The sequence below is a fragment of the Mus caroli genome, chromosome 2, assembly GCF_900094665.2.
Source record: "Mus caroli chromosome 2, CAROLI_EIJ_v1.1, whole genome shotgun sequence".
Classification (NCBI taxonomy): domain Eukaryota; kingdom Metazoa; phylum Chordata; class Mammalia; order Rodentia; family Muridae; genus Mus; species Mus caroli.
The window spans coordinates 113,761,909-113,776,245 of NC_034571.1; the positions used below are offsets into that span (position 1 = coordinate 113,761,909).

At 40.1% G+C, this 14,337-nt stretch overlaps 1 protein-coding gene across 2 annotated transcripts in view; it reads right to left on the minus strand.

Annotated features, from left to right (window-relative positions):
- Ubr1 (ubiquitin protein ligase E3 component n-recognin 1) overlaps positions 1–14,337 on the minus strand; it is a 123,580-nt gene that overhangs the window by 63,378 nt on the left and 45,865 nt on the right. For both annotated transcript variants that reach the window (XM_029469902.1, XM_021184371.2), the window contains exons 15-21: positions 10,653–10,833; positions 9,527–9,588; positions 9,192–9,302; positions 5,871–5,936; positions 5,532–5,633; positions 3,704–3,767; positions 415–539 (exon numbers count right to left, since the gene is read on the minus strand). In XM_029469902.1, coding sequence (XP_029325762.1) covers positions 415–539; positions 3,704–3,767; positions 5,532–5,633; positions 5,871–5,936; positions 9,192–9,302; positions 9,527–9,588; positions 10,653–10,833 — 711 coding nt within the window. The remainder of the gene's footprint in view (positions 1–414; positions 540–3,703; positions 3,768–5,531; positions 5,634–5,870; positions 5,937–9,191; positions 9,303–9,526; positions 9,589–10,652; positions 10,834–14,337) is intronic.

A 14,337-nucleotide genomic window follows, 5' to 3' on the forward strand; every position in this document is an offset into this window, starting at 1 on the left:
GGGGGGGAGTGTATTGGGGACTTTTTGGATAGCATTGGAAATGTAAATGAGGAAAATACCTAATAAAAAATTAATTAAAAAAAAAAAGAAGAAAGAAAGAGAGGTGGAGAGACAGACAAATAGCATCAAACAAACAAACAACTACAAAAACTGGAATTCCTCCAATCTTAAGAAAAGGAACTGAAATGTAAGCGTAGACGCTAGAAGGATGTCTCAATGGTTAGAAGCACTAGCTGCCCTTGCAGGACCCCCTGGACTCACAACTGTCTATGGCTCCAGTTCCAGGGGATCCAACACCCTGTAAGAACACCAGGCATGCATATGATACACTTACAACAAGTAGGGAAAACACCCAAACATATAATTTTTAAAATAATTTTCTTTCTTTTTTTTTTTAAAGAAAAGTAGACTTACGTTCTCAGGTAGGTTTCTGGCGATGGCGCTGTGTGGCATGGGCTCAATGCAAAGTAAGTGAGTAATCTCTCTCATTATAACCTCCTCTCTGGTAACATTCCCCACTCCAGGTACATAACGTTCTCCTAATACAACAAAAAACAAAACCAGAGAATTTCATTCATTTCTATTGAAGTTTTGCTCTGACAGATGCTACCCAGAACACTGCATTACATTTAGGTCTATAAAAACAAGTCAAAATTACGTCAATATTTTCCCAAATTCAAACCATAAATTATTTGTTAAAAGAGAGAAACCATTCAGTGACGTGAAGAATCCATCCCTTATTTTAATTTGCTTTAATCCTAGCACTTGGGAGGCTGAGATAGGAGGATCACAGACAGAAAGGCTAGCCTGGGTCACATAACAAGACCAGAATTCCAAAGTAAACCAATAGACTGGAGAGATGGTTCAGTGGGTATGAGCACATATTTCTCTTATAGAGGATCCAAGTTCTATTCCTGGAACCTCCCTCCGTCAGGACACTCACATCTGCCCGCTAATCCAGCTCCAGGGGATCCAATGTCTCTGGACTCAAAGGGCACCTGCACTTACATGCACATACCCACACCTACACTAAAAAAATAAGTTGTTAAGTTTAGGCATATTGTTGGCACATGCCCTTAACACAAGCAGTCAGGAGGCGGAGACAGGAAGATCTCAGTGAGCTGGAGGCCAGACTGGTCTACATAGTGAGCTCCAGGTCAGCCAGAACTATACATAAAGACCCTGTCTCAAAAAGAAAAGAAAAGGGACCCATAGCTCCAGACACATATGTAGCATTGGACGGCCTTGTTGGGCATCAATGGGAGAAGAGACCCTTGGTCCTGTGAAGGCTCGATGTCCCAGTGTAGGGGAGTGCAATGGTGGGAAGGTGGGAGTGGGCAGATGGGTGGGGGCAAACTCTCATAGAAGCAGGAGGAGGGGGAATGGGATAGAGGGTTTCTGGGAGAGAAATCAGGAAAGGGGATAACATTTGCAATGTAATAAATAAAATATCCAATAAAAAAAAAAAGAAAACCAAAAGAAAATCAAAATAAACTGCAAAACATAAATAAAAACGAACAAACAAAACAGGGCCTACCTAGAGGTTAAGAACTCTTGCTGCACAATCACAAAAACTAGAATTTGGATTCCAGTACCTGTGCAACAAGCCAGATGGCTCACAAACATTCCAGCTATAAGGGATCTGATGCCTTCTTCTGTCTCCCACATACATGCACAAGAACGCACATGCACATACATGCATATACACATGTGTGCCTATATACTCAGACATACAGACAAGCACACACTCAGAGGCAGAGGACACAGAAAGAGATAAAAAGACAGAGAAATAAAGAAGTACATAAAAAAAAAAAAAAACAAGGTGGGTGGGTGCCAGGGCTGGGAAGCTGGAGTGGGTGGATTAGTGAGCAGGGGGGTGGGGGAAGGGATAGGGGGTTTTCAGAGGGGAATCCAGGAAAGGGGGTAACATTTGAAATGTAAAAGAAAAGATGATAAAGAAAAATCTAATAAAAAATGTAAATAACAAGTCAGAAGAAAAAAAAAGAACAAAATGAAAACTGAAAAGTAAAATTAATAGTTTACACGATAAAACAGGATTATGTGCCAAGCCTAGGACTCCCACGTACTAGTTACATACTCTTGTACTGAACTACAAACCCAGGTCCAGGTTATATACACATAAACAAAAAACTCTGTCAAATGCTTATCAGAAATTGCTAACTCAAGTATAGGAATGTCTCTAGTTTTAGTACCTAACTTCCATTGATCAAGAAGACATTTGAACGCAAGGCACCCTAGGTTTTTTTTTTTTTAAGTGTATATATGTGCAAATACTTTGTGTAATGTGAGCATGTGTGCATGCAGGTGTGTGTGTGTGGGGGTCTTGGTCTTCACGTTATTTCTAAGGTAGGATTGCTCCTGAATCTGAAGCTCACAGATGCAGCTAACCTGCTGGCAAACCTGCTCTCTAGGGATCCTCTTCTCTAGTCTTATAGGTGTGTGCTGCAAGCCTGCCTCCCCCACTTTTATATTCGTATTGGAGATTGAATTCAGGTCCTCGTACCTTCACATTAGGTACTTTACCAACGTGAGCCACTTCCATGTTCCTACTGAAACCTTCATTGGCATACATTCATTAAACACAGTATCAGGCTTCATAAGGATAACTCTCTCAGATGTGTCATGTATTTTGTTCACATTCCCCCCCACACACTATCCGTTCCCTTCGCTGGTCTCCTTTCTAACCCCCTCTACTCTGCCTTCATGACTATGTATTCACCACTAGTTTTCAACACCATAATATCTATAAAAGGCCTATGACATCTAGAAGAGACCCTTTTAGATATTCTCTAAATCAAACACATTTCACAAAGAATTTGTTAAATGATTTATTTCCAATAACTCATTTTCACATTTGTAAATTTTATGTTATATTTTATTTTATAATTTCCGTATATATATATATGTATATATATTTACCAAAGGGGAATCCCCCAGGTTCACAGTCCCAGAAGCAACCTTAGAGTAGGTTCCTTTCACACTGTATGGATTAGGAATCTGAAACTCAAAGATTATATAGCATGTTCTTAATAACTGAAAGCAAGGCCAAGACTTTATAATCTAACTCCTAATCCAAATATTTCCTACTTCTTTCTATTTTTCCCACTGTAAAGCAGCTGTGGGGCTTGAAGGATGGCTCACTGGTTCAGAGCATTTGCAGTTGCGGCTGAGAAGCCGAGTTTTGTTCCTAGTCCCACACGGAGGCTCACAACCATCTTTCTCACTCTGATATCTATGCAAAGTAACTTGCAAAAATGACATGATAAAAACATTTATATTAGACCGAGAGTATATTTAAATTTCATGCATACATGTAAATGTTAGCACTAAATAAATAGATTTAAAAACCCTATGTTTATACCCAGGACGTCTAAACCTTGGCCTCCAAAGTCCAACAATAAAAAAATCAAGTATAAAAATTAAGAAGTTACTGGGAATGTAGTTTAGTGGCAGAGCTCTTATCTAACATGTGAAAGGCCCTGGGTTTGATCTCCAATACCAAGGAAAAAAATATGCACGATTCATTTTTAAAGAACTTTCTAAACCTATCTGTCACACTGGTCACATTATTCTTGAATGTTTCATGTAGCATTTAGAACAGAAGACAAACAACCAATTATATTTTATTAATAGTCTCTAAAGAGTAAATCATGTTCTAATTCAAATTTTGTTTTAAGCTTACCCACAATATAGATGAGGACCTGAAGCATTTCTTCTATTAATGTATTATACTGTTTAATCAAATCCTACAGAATTAAAAAAAAGTAATGTAAGAATCACAAACTCCAAGTTTGTATTTCTTGATTAGATGCAAGGCCCACCCAGTCTAGAACTCTCTTCCAAGCACACCAAGAGGTAGGAACCAAAACTCCCACCTGAGTCACGAAGCACTCAGTCACAGCTGTTAGAGACTGACACTCTCCTCACTGCCATCACCACCACACTGTTATTTGTCAGAAGTCAGCAAATTCCAATCTTTCCCTTTCTCTGCTCTTAGCTTCCTGCTCACTAGGAGCGTGAGAGAAAGTAGCTTAAAGTACATGTCCTAGTTATGGTAGGAATATCGTTCCCTAAAACATCTCTTATTTAAGTTCTTCTGATAGATCAGATATTTTCACTGAGGGTAAAGTGACAAAAATATCATTTCTTTTCTATATATAGCCTACTACTTGACCCTCCGTAAAGGACTTCGAAGTTAGAAAAAAATTAAGGAATGGGATTTAATAAATGTAAGACAGTCAAGGTTGCCCCTTGTTAGTGGCTGCTCACGCCTTTAATCCCAGCACTCAGGAGGCAGAGGCAGGTGAATTTCTGAGTTCCAGGCCAGCCTGGTCTACAGAACAAGTTCCAGGACAGCCAGGGCTACACAGAGAAACCCTGTCTGGAAAAACTAAAACAAAAACCCAAAACAACAACAAACCAGTCAGGATTACTTTATAAGCTAGTACTTCAAATATTAAAACTATACTGACGTGTCAGGGTACTGTAAGACAAACACAAATTGTGAAAAATGTAACTAGTATAATAAAAATACTAAAATAAACATTTACAAAAATAGAAAAGGGAAAAATGATTTAAAAAAAAACATACAAAAGGAAAGAACCTACAATTCGCTAACTCCCCAAAAACCAATGATAATGAACCAAAATACAAAACTGTATGTGCCATCTTTCACTATTGATGTGATAACCCCATGCTATCAGAAATATACACACACCAATCTGTTAATACTTATCAAGAGCCTTAAGTAAAAACGTGCTGTCTTATTCATCAAATTTACACGTAAAATTTACCCTAAATGCTTTCTGCATGCAATGGAACTGCTACAGAGACTTTCAATGTACAAACAACAATACAGGCCTGGTATTCATTCAATTACAAGGAGAAAAGCCTATCATAATATTTTGTAAAACAGGCTACAGATTATAAAAAGGCATATGTACAATAAAGGTTTTGCTTTAAAAACAAAATATTGGTATTTTATTTTCTGAAGACAGTATGTTAAGTGACATCTCTTTTCTGTTGACCTATATAGAGCCTAAGTTTCCCAGAGTGAAAAGAAAGTATGTGTGCTTGCATATTTGTGTATTCTGTGTGCGTGTGTGATGTTTGGAGGTATACATATCCCACAGTATGGGAAAACCATGGTTCCTGGATACCTAGGACATCCCAACCCGAACATCAAAATCCAAGGAAGCTCAAGTCCCTCATAAGCTGATGCAGTATCTGTGCATAACCTATACACATCTTGCCATATACTTTAAAAGCACATCTACACTACTCATAATACCTAATACAAATGTAAATATTATATAAATGTAAATATTAAATAGTGACTGTATAGTACTGTTTGCACATTAATACAGACACAATTTAAAAAATATCTATTTGACCCCTAGTATGATATATCTGTACGGAAGGCTAACTGTATATACAAAGAATATTTATGTAAAAATAGTGATAACAATATGCCTTTTGAATTAATTCACACACCAGTCTCTATTGCTTACCTGGTCTTTTGTGGATATGGTCTTGTTAAAAGCATCAGTAAGTTCATATCTCTGAAGTACCAGTAACAAGAACTTGTTGGGATCCATTATAGATGCTCCAATCTGTGAAAGAAATTGAGTGTCACATTTCTTGTGTATTAAATGGAGGAACTCTTATCTCTAATAGTCCCTTTAGAAAATTTCAAAATAATTTTGTAGAAGATAATAGATTACCCATTCTATTTCTATGATATCATGTTCAGTTAATGGTGAAACTCAAGTTATAAACAGTATCTCCTCTTACTTTAAGAAACAAAAAAAGGAAAGGAAGGATCTAATGGAGAGTAACTGAAACGGTACCTGAAGCATGATGATATCTTTATCATACATTTCCTCCCTGCATTTAACATCTTGATAATAGAAAACCTGTGAAAGAAATGGTAGACAGATGTTAAAGAAATTGATTCTCAATAAACATCTTTTCTACCATGTATGTGTATGTTTAAATGTGGATGGGCGTGTGTGTGTGTGTGTGTGTGTGTGTGTGTGTGTGTGTGTGCAGACCAGATGTTAACATCAGCTGTTTTCCTCAATTGCTCTCCGAGTTGTATAATGAGTCAGGATCTCTCACTTCAACCCAGAGCTCCCTCATCTGGCTGATTTGTGTCTAGCTAGCCAGCTTGCTATGAGAACTCTGATTCAGCATCCTACAGCTATGATTACAGGGGATATCAGAGCAACCTAACTTATGTGGATGCTAGAACCCAAACTCTGGTCCTCATGTGTGTGCAGCAAGAGCTTTACCCACAGAGACATCTTCCAGCCCTCAGATAAAATTCTTAACAATTGGGTCTCAACTAGATGGCTTAACGGGTAAAGATGCTACCAAGCCAACACCCTGAGTTCAATCCCTGAGACCCATATGATGGAAAGAAAAAACCAATTCCTTTAAGATGTTTTATGACAAAACTCATTCTTAAGACTTTCCATCAGCTAGAATCTCTAGAAATGATTATTTTTTGAAACTAAATAAATTTCTACACCAAATCAAGGTATGGCAGTTCAAATCTGTAATATTTGCACATGGGAAACAGAGATAGGAGGATTCATAGGTTTGAGCTCAGTCTGGAATACAATGATCCTGTTTCAAAACAAGAGTAACAATAATATCTGCCTGAGGGAACAGGACTGAAGCCCTGAGGGCTAGCAGGAAGAATGGAAACATGCAACCTCTGGAAATAGGAGGTGGGGGGGGGTACCCCCCAGAATGCACCAGAGACCTGGGAGGTGAAAGACTCCCAGGACTCAAAGGGAGGTATCTTATATGAAATGCCCTATAGTAGGGAGAAGAAACTTATAGAGCCCACCTCCAACAAGAAGACAGGACATTAAGTGAGGGATGGGGTTGCCATTCCACAGTCACACCTCTGACCCATAATTGTTCCTGTCTAAAAGAATTACAAGAATGGAAATGGAGAGGAGCCTGAGCAAAAGAAGGTCCAGCAACAGGCCCAAAGTGGGATCCAGCTCAAGGGGAGGTCCCAAGGCCTGACACTATTACTGAGGCTATGGAGCGCTCACAAAAAGGGACCTAGCATGACTGCATTCTGGAAGACCGAATAAGCAGCTGAAAGAGTCAGATGCAGATATTTGCACCCAACCAATGGACAAAAGCAGCTGACCCCTGATGTTGAATTAGGGAAGGCAGAAAGAAGCTGAGGAGAATGGCGATCCTGTAGGAGGACCAGCAGTCTCAATTAATCTGGACCCCTGAGATCTCTCAAACACTGGACCACCAAACAGACAGCATACAAGATCTGATATTATGTCCCCAACACACATACAGTAGAGGATTTTTGGGTCTGTGTTCATTCAGAGATGATGCACTTAACCCTCAAGAGACTGGAGCCCCAGGGAGTTTAGAAGTCAGGTGGGGTGGGGGGTGGGGACATCCACGTGGAGACAGGGGGTGGAGAGGAGGGATGGGAGTGGAACAGTCGGAGGATGGATTGTGGGGGGATGGGGGATAAAATATGGAGTGTAAAAAATAAATTAATTAATAGCCAGAAGCTGGAAAGAACCCAGATGCCCTTCAACAGAGGAATGGATACAGAAAATGTGGTACATTTACACAATGGAGTACTACTCAGCTATTAAAAAGAATGAATTTATGAAATTCCTAGGCAAATGGATGGATCTGGAGGGCATCATCCTGAGTGAGGTAACCCAATCACAAAGGAACTCACACAATATGTACTCACTGATAAGTGGATATTAGCCCAGAAACTTAGGATACCCAAGATATAAGATACAATTTGCTAAACGCATGAAATTCAAGAAGAAAGAAGACCAAAGTGTGGACACTTTGCCCCTTCTTAGAAATGGGAACAAAATACCCATGGAAGGAGTTACAGAGACAAAATTTGGAGCTGTGACAAAAGGATGGACCATCTAGTGATTGCCATATGCAGGGATCCATCCCATAATCAGCCTCCAAACAATGACACCATTGCATACACTAGCAAGATTTTGCTGAAAGGATCCAGATATAGCTTCTCTTGTGAGGCTATGCCGGGGCCTAGCAAACACAGAAGTGGATGCTCACAGTCAGCTATTGGATGGAACACAGGGCCCCCAATGGAGGAGCTAGAGAAATTACCCAAGGAGCTAAAGGGAACTGCAACCCTATAGGTGAAACAACAATATGAACTAACCAGTACCCCGGAGCTCTTGTCTCTAGCTGCATATGTATCAAAAGATGGCCTAGTCGGCCATCACTGGAAAGAGAGACCCATTGGACTTGCAAACTTTATATGCCCCAGTACAGGGGAATGCCAGGGCCAAATGTGGGAGTGGGTGGGTAGGGGATTGGGGGTGGATAGGTATGGGGGACTTTTGGGATAGCATTGAAAATGTAAATGAGGAAAATACCTAATTAAAAAAATATTAATTTTTAAAAAAGAAAAGAAAAAAGAGAAAAAAAGAAGTGGCATCTTCAAAGGTTGTTCTCTGATCTTTTAAATAAAGCACTTCTCCCATTTTCCCTAAAACATAAGCAAAAATAATTAAGGTAGTCATTGTTGTTTTTTTTAAATGGTGCTGGGGGCTAAACCCAGATCCGCATACAACTTTGATTAGGGCAGATTCAAGGACTACCATAGAAACAAAACAAAAACAATAGCAAAAGGACAAATAGGGGCTAGAGAGATGGCTTAGGTGCTAATAGCACCTGATGCCCTTCCCAAGGGCCTGGGTTTGATCTCTAGCACGGACGCGGCAGCTCATAATCATCTATAACTCTAGTCCCATTGATACTGCATGACATACATGGTGCTCAGACATACAAACAGACAACACACATACACATACACACAGAGAGAGAGAGAGAGAGAGAGAGAGAGAGAGACAGACAGAGAGGGAATGAAAATAGGGCAGTTGGTATTGGTGGGAAGACTCAATGTCTCAAAGGGATTCCTGTGCTCCTACTGGTTTTCAGATGGGATAAATATTAAATAGAAAAAAGGAGAAACACTTATAGGATCCCCAGGATTTTTATATCTAAGAGATTATACAAGAGAATATGAGCATATATTTGGCAAACTCTATGGACATGGAGTAACCCTAGAATGAAATGCTAAAATGGAGCGCATCCACAGATGTGGGTGACGGGCGGCACCATACCTGGCTGATGAGCGAGAGCCCGTTTCTTCGCCACATCTCGGCAACAACCTGAGCCACCAGCACTAGGCAGCGCAGCGGGTACTCCACCAGGACCTCTACTTGAAAGCCGTCCTGAAACACAGTGAGCGCTGTTTCATTATTTCCCACACTGCACATGCCTCGACTTAAGCAAGAAGTACGTAAAATAGGAGAGCCTGCATTTGAAATTCAGATTTTAACATGAAGCATTCTGCTGTGAAGTGACTAAATGTGAGTATTCAACGAGGTTAAAAATAGATGATTTTCTTTCCCACCCATCAAGAGAAATGACTAGAAAATACTTAAGAGTCACTTACAAAAGGCACAAATTCATGGAGTCTTGAAACAGCACCTAATCTGCTTAAACGTACATGAAGACCTAAACCATTTAAAAGAAGAAAAAAGAAAACAAGAAAGCAATTAAACCCTATTATATTTTTTGTTAACTAATAAAGTTTGGGAAAGTTGGGTTATTTAAATGTATTTTCACTAGAGTTGAGGGTATATCTCAGAGTGCTGGCCTAGCAGGCAGCAAACCTTCAATTCACTCTCCAGTTCGCCTCCAACACACACACATTCTTTAAGTTTATAAATGATACTCCAATTGAAAACATCTGACTTCTAATTTTGAAATACAGTATTACCAAAACACAATTCTATGTTGTACAACATCTTACATTGTATATAATTCATATAAAACTAAGTCTGCCTCTCCACATGTTTATTCTACTATAAAAGGAAAATCAAGGGCTGGAGAGGTGGCTCAGTGGTTAAGAGTGCTGACCGCTCTTCCGAAGGTCATGAGTTCAAATCCCAGCAACCACATGGTGGCTCACAACCATCCTTAATGAGATCTGATGCCCTCTTCTCAGGTGTCTGAAGACAGCTACAGTGCACTTACATGTAATAAATAAATAAATCTTTAAAAAAAATGAAAAAGGAGGGCCAGCAAGATGGCTCAGTGGGTGAATGTGCTTGCTGTCAAGCTCACCAACCTGAGCTCAATCCCCAGAACTCATGTGGTGGCAGGAGAAAATGAACTCCACAGGTTACCTTCTGATCTCCATACATTCACCATAGCATATCACTCCCTCATCCAAAACGGAAATAAATATACAAATGCAATTTAAAAGATAAAAAAGGAATATCGAAGGAATTGAAACCTAATCTGAATTTTGGGATAGATTTATATAAAAATCAACATTTATAAATATTTAGAAACTGGGTAGTTGGTAAAAAAGTTGGTCCTTAGGTAAGAATAAAGTATGAGTGAGTTTCCTTGGATAAATATTGTGGTGACAGCTCTCAAAGGTCAAAAATAATGACCGTCTCTAATTTCAGCATCTAATGGGCATATATGGGACAATGAAAAAGAGAAATTACCCTTCTACTCTCAGAGTATCTTAGAAGAGTGACCAGAAAGACAGAAACGAAACCACGTACCAGCAAGTGTTCTAGAGAGTGGCAGGTGTATGCTTACAAGGTCCTCAGACACTTTGTAGGATTTGGTCTCCAGACTATGACCACACAATTGCACGACTGTCTTGGTACTGGACATGAAATTTGTACTGCACCTCATTACAGCTTTGTGACATTCTTTATAAGCCACCAGTAAGAGATCTTCCTAAGGTAAAAGAAAACAGAAATATATTGATAAGTCAGTTACTTTGTCACCTACTACGTAATAAATGTTTATTAAATATAAGCACAAAATTGTTCTATGTATTCCCAGGGTTACCTCCATAGGATGTAAATCCAGAGAAAATATAAAGTATAAACATTTATAATCAAGAATAAAAATTGCAGGCACCAATTAAATGATATAACTATCTTCAAAAGGCCAAAATAACAAGTATAATTGGGTTTCCCTATGTAACAGTTCTGGTTGTCCTAGAACTAGCTTTATAGACCAGGCTGGCCCCAAACTCACAGAAATTCACCTGCCTCTGCCTCCTGGGAGTAAAGATGCACACTAACACATGCAGCAGATGTTTCCAATAAATAAATCTCACAACATACACAGAAGAAATATACGCATGAGGAAAATGAGGAGGGGCATTCTCAGAAAGATCTAATAAAAAATGGGGGGAAATACAACTTCTATTTAAATAGTGGGAAAGAATTAAAAATGACATGACTCAAAGGTTTTATGGGTGGAGTCACTGAACATTAAACTGGAAATACTGCAATATGTAAATATATTGACAGTGTCTATAGTGTAATGGAGACAATATACTTTTCAAGAATTAATGTGAGTCACCAAAGGTGAAGAAAGAAAAGGATAAACTGAGGAGACACAGATACTAACAGGGTGATGGCACACATTTGGGACACAGAAAATCAAATCTGAGCATGATAGGAAAACAGAAGTGCCTGTCACTCAGCTCCGCAGTTCAGTGCTTATCACACTGCTTTATAGTGAGAAAGGGGCTCCATAGCCAAATGAATGTGAGGAACATTCCTCTTAGGTTCTAGCACATTGATTATCAAACACACACAACATGGAGGCCCTGAGATTTCCTGTATGGAAGAACATTTTAATAGCAATGCTAATGATAGAACAAGGAAAGTCAAGATGAGAGAATACAAGTTTGAATTTGAAGAAAGTGGTAACAAATCAATTTAAGATATTCTGAGTCTAAATATAAAAAATGCTATCTGCTGGGCATGGTGGCTCATGCCTTTAATCCCAGCACTCAGGAGGCAGAGACAGGTGGATTTCTGAGTTCGAGGCCAGCCTGGTCTACAAAGTGAGACACAGACACTTTTCCAGGACAGCCAGGGCTATACAGAGAAACCCTGTCTCAAAAATCCAAAAAAAAAAAAAAAAAAAAAAAAAAAAAAAAAAAAAAAGAAGAAGAAAGAAAGAAAGAAAGAAAGAAAGAAAAGAAAAAATGTATGTTATCTAAGAACAACTGTCTGTAAACAAACTAAAGTGCAAGTCCAGCTTGGGCAACTGATGTCTTCAATTAATGAAAGACCTTTCTAAAAAGAATACTGGTCAGGCAATGGTGGCGCATGCCTTTAATCCCAGCACCTGGGAGGAAAAGGCAGGTGGATTTCCAAGTTCAAGGCCAGCCTGGTCTACAGAGTGAGTTCCAGGACAGCCAAGGCTACACAGAGAAACCATGTCTCAAAAATCCAAAACGAATATTGAGACATTCTTTTGGCAAGAAGAAGGAATTGGGGAAAGGCAGTCACCATTGAGCCTGATAGCTGATGAAGAATCTGTTAGGACTGTGTGGGCTTGTAAAAAGCCAAGGGAAAGAAAGAGTCCTCTCTCGCCCAACTGGCTCCCTCACTTCCCCTGCCTAGCTAAAACCCATCATATTATATTCCTAAAGCTAGCCACCAAGGTCTATGCCCTTATTTGACCACTCCTCATCCTAACATGGGGTTTCCCCTTGTCTTACTGAGGCTTTCTATTCCCGCACAAACATCATGACCAAGAAGCAAGTTGGGGAGGAAAGGGTTTATTCGGCTTACACTTCCACATTGCTGTTTATCACCAAGGAAGTCAGGACTGGAACTCAAGCAGGTCAGGAAGCAGGAGCTGATGCAGAGGCCATGGAGGGATGTTCTTTACTGGCTTGCCTCCCCTGGCTTTCTCAGCCTGCTCTCTTATAGAACCCAAGACTACCAGCCCAGAGATGGCAGCACCCACAAGGGGCCTTTCCCCCTTGATCACTAATTGAGAAAATGCCTTACAGTTGGATCTCATGAAGGCATTTCCTCAACTGAAGCTCCTTTCTCTGTGATAACTCCAGCTGTGTCAAGTTGACACAAAACTAGCCAGTACACCCCTCTTACCTATATAAACCATCATTTGCCGATGGGCCACTTCTGTCTCTTCTCTCTCCAGAGGCTGTCCTTTGTTGTCATATCTACTACCCACCCACCATCCCCAATCCCACCTCAACAAATATCCCTTTCCCTTTCTTCCTCATCTCCTGTCTTTGTCTCTTATTCCCAGACCTTTGTCTTTAGGGGCAGATAAATCTCCTTTGTACTGCAAACTTGGCTTTGGGGGTCCTGAGCCAATACCCTTCTCTCTTTGAAAGGGACGTCCACTGCTCTAGAGGGCAGGGGTCCTATGTGCCCATAGGCAGGTAAGTGGGAGAAGAAAAAGAAGATAACCAAGGAGACAAATCCCAGGAAAAGAAGTATAAGTTGGAACCAAGAGCCTTGGTAAAGGTATTGGTTTACATAAAAGAAATTAAAAGGTGGAGACTAAGTGTCGAAGACATGGAGAAACCTGGTCAGATTATGTAGTCTACACAGAAAAACTGAAGGGAACAGTGGAACTGACTCAGAATGGCAACCTTCTCAGTAAAAATGAAAGAGTAACCACAAAGATGACTCAATGGGTAAAGTGTTTGCTGTGTTAAGGACCTAAGTGTGGATCTCAAGTACCAATGTAAAAGCTGGATTGGGTGGCTACCAATACCCACAGTGCTGGGGGCAGAGACAAGATCTCACAGGGCTTCCTGGCCAGCCAGTCCAGCTAAAATGTAAGATCTAGGTTCAGTGAGAGACACTGAATCAATAAGGCATAAAGAGGGAAGGCACCCAATGTTTGGAGTATGGCTGTGTGTGTGTGATATGTGTGTGTGTGTGATATGTGTGATGCATATGTGTCTGTATACCTATGGAGACAAATGTAACCTTGGGGTTTTATTCCTCAGGGTCATCCACTTTGCATCTTTTATTGGAACCTGGGCTCACCCATTAGTTAGGGTGGTTGGCAAGCAAGCCCCTGGGAACCTCATGTCTCCACAATGTTCCCAACACGGAAATGACAATCACCCACAACAATGGCTGTCTTTTTATATGGATGCTGGAGCTCAATAGAATACAGGTTCTTATGCTTGCATGGCAAAGACAAAACAAAACCAAAAAAACCCACTATGCACTCTGCTATGCTCTCAGGTCGAGTCAACTGGACAGGCCAAAAGGCTTAAAAGTCACTCATGAGGCAAAAGGGCTTCAAGGAAGCTCTCCTCCTGGAGTCTAGCGTTCCCTACCCATACAGTAATTTTTCATTCCCGCGTTCCATTCCCGAGTTAGTCTAGTGTATGGATCCACGTGCTCTCTTTCAATATTTTCCTATCATAAGTGCTTTTTAAGA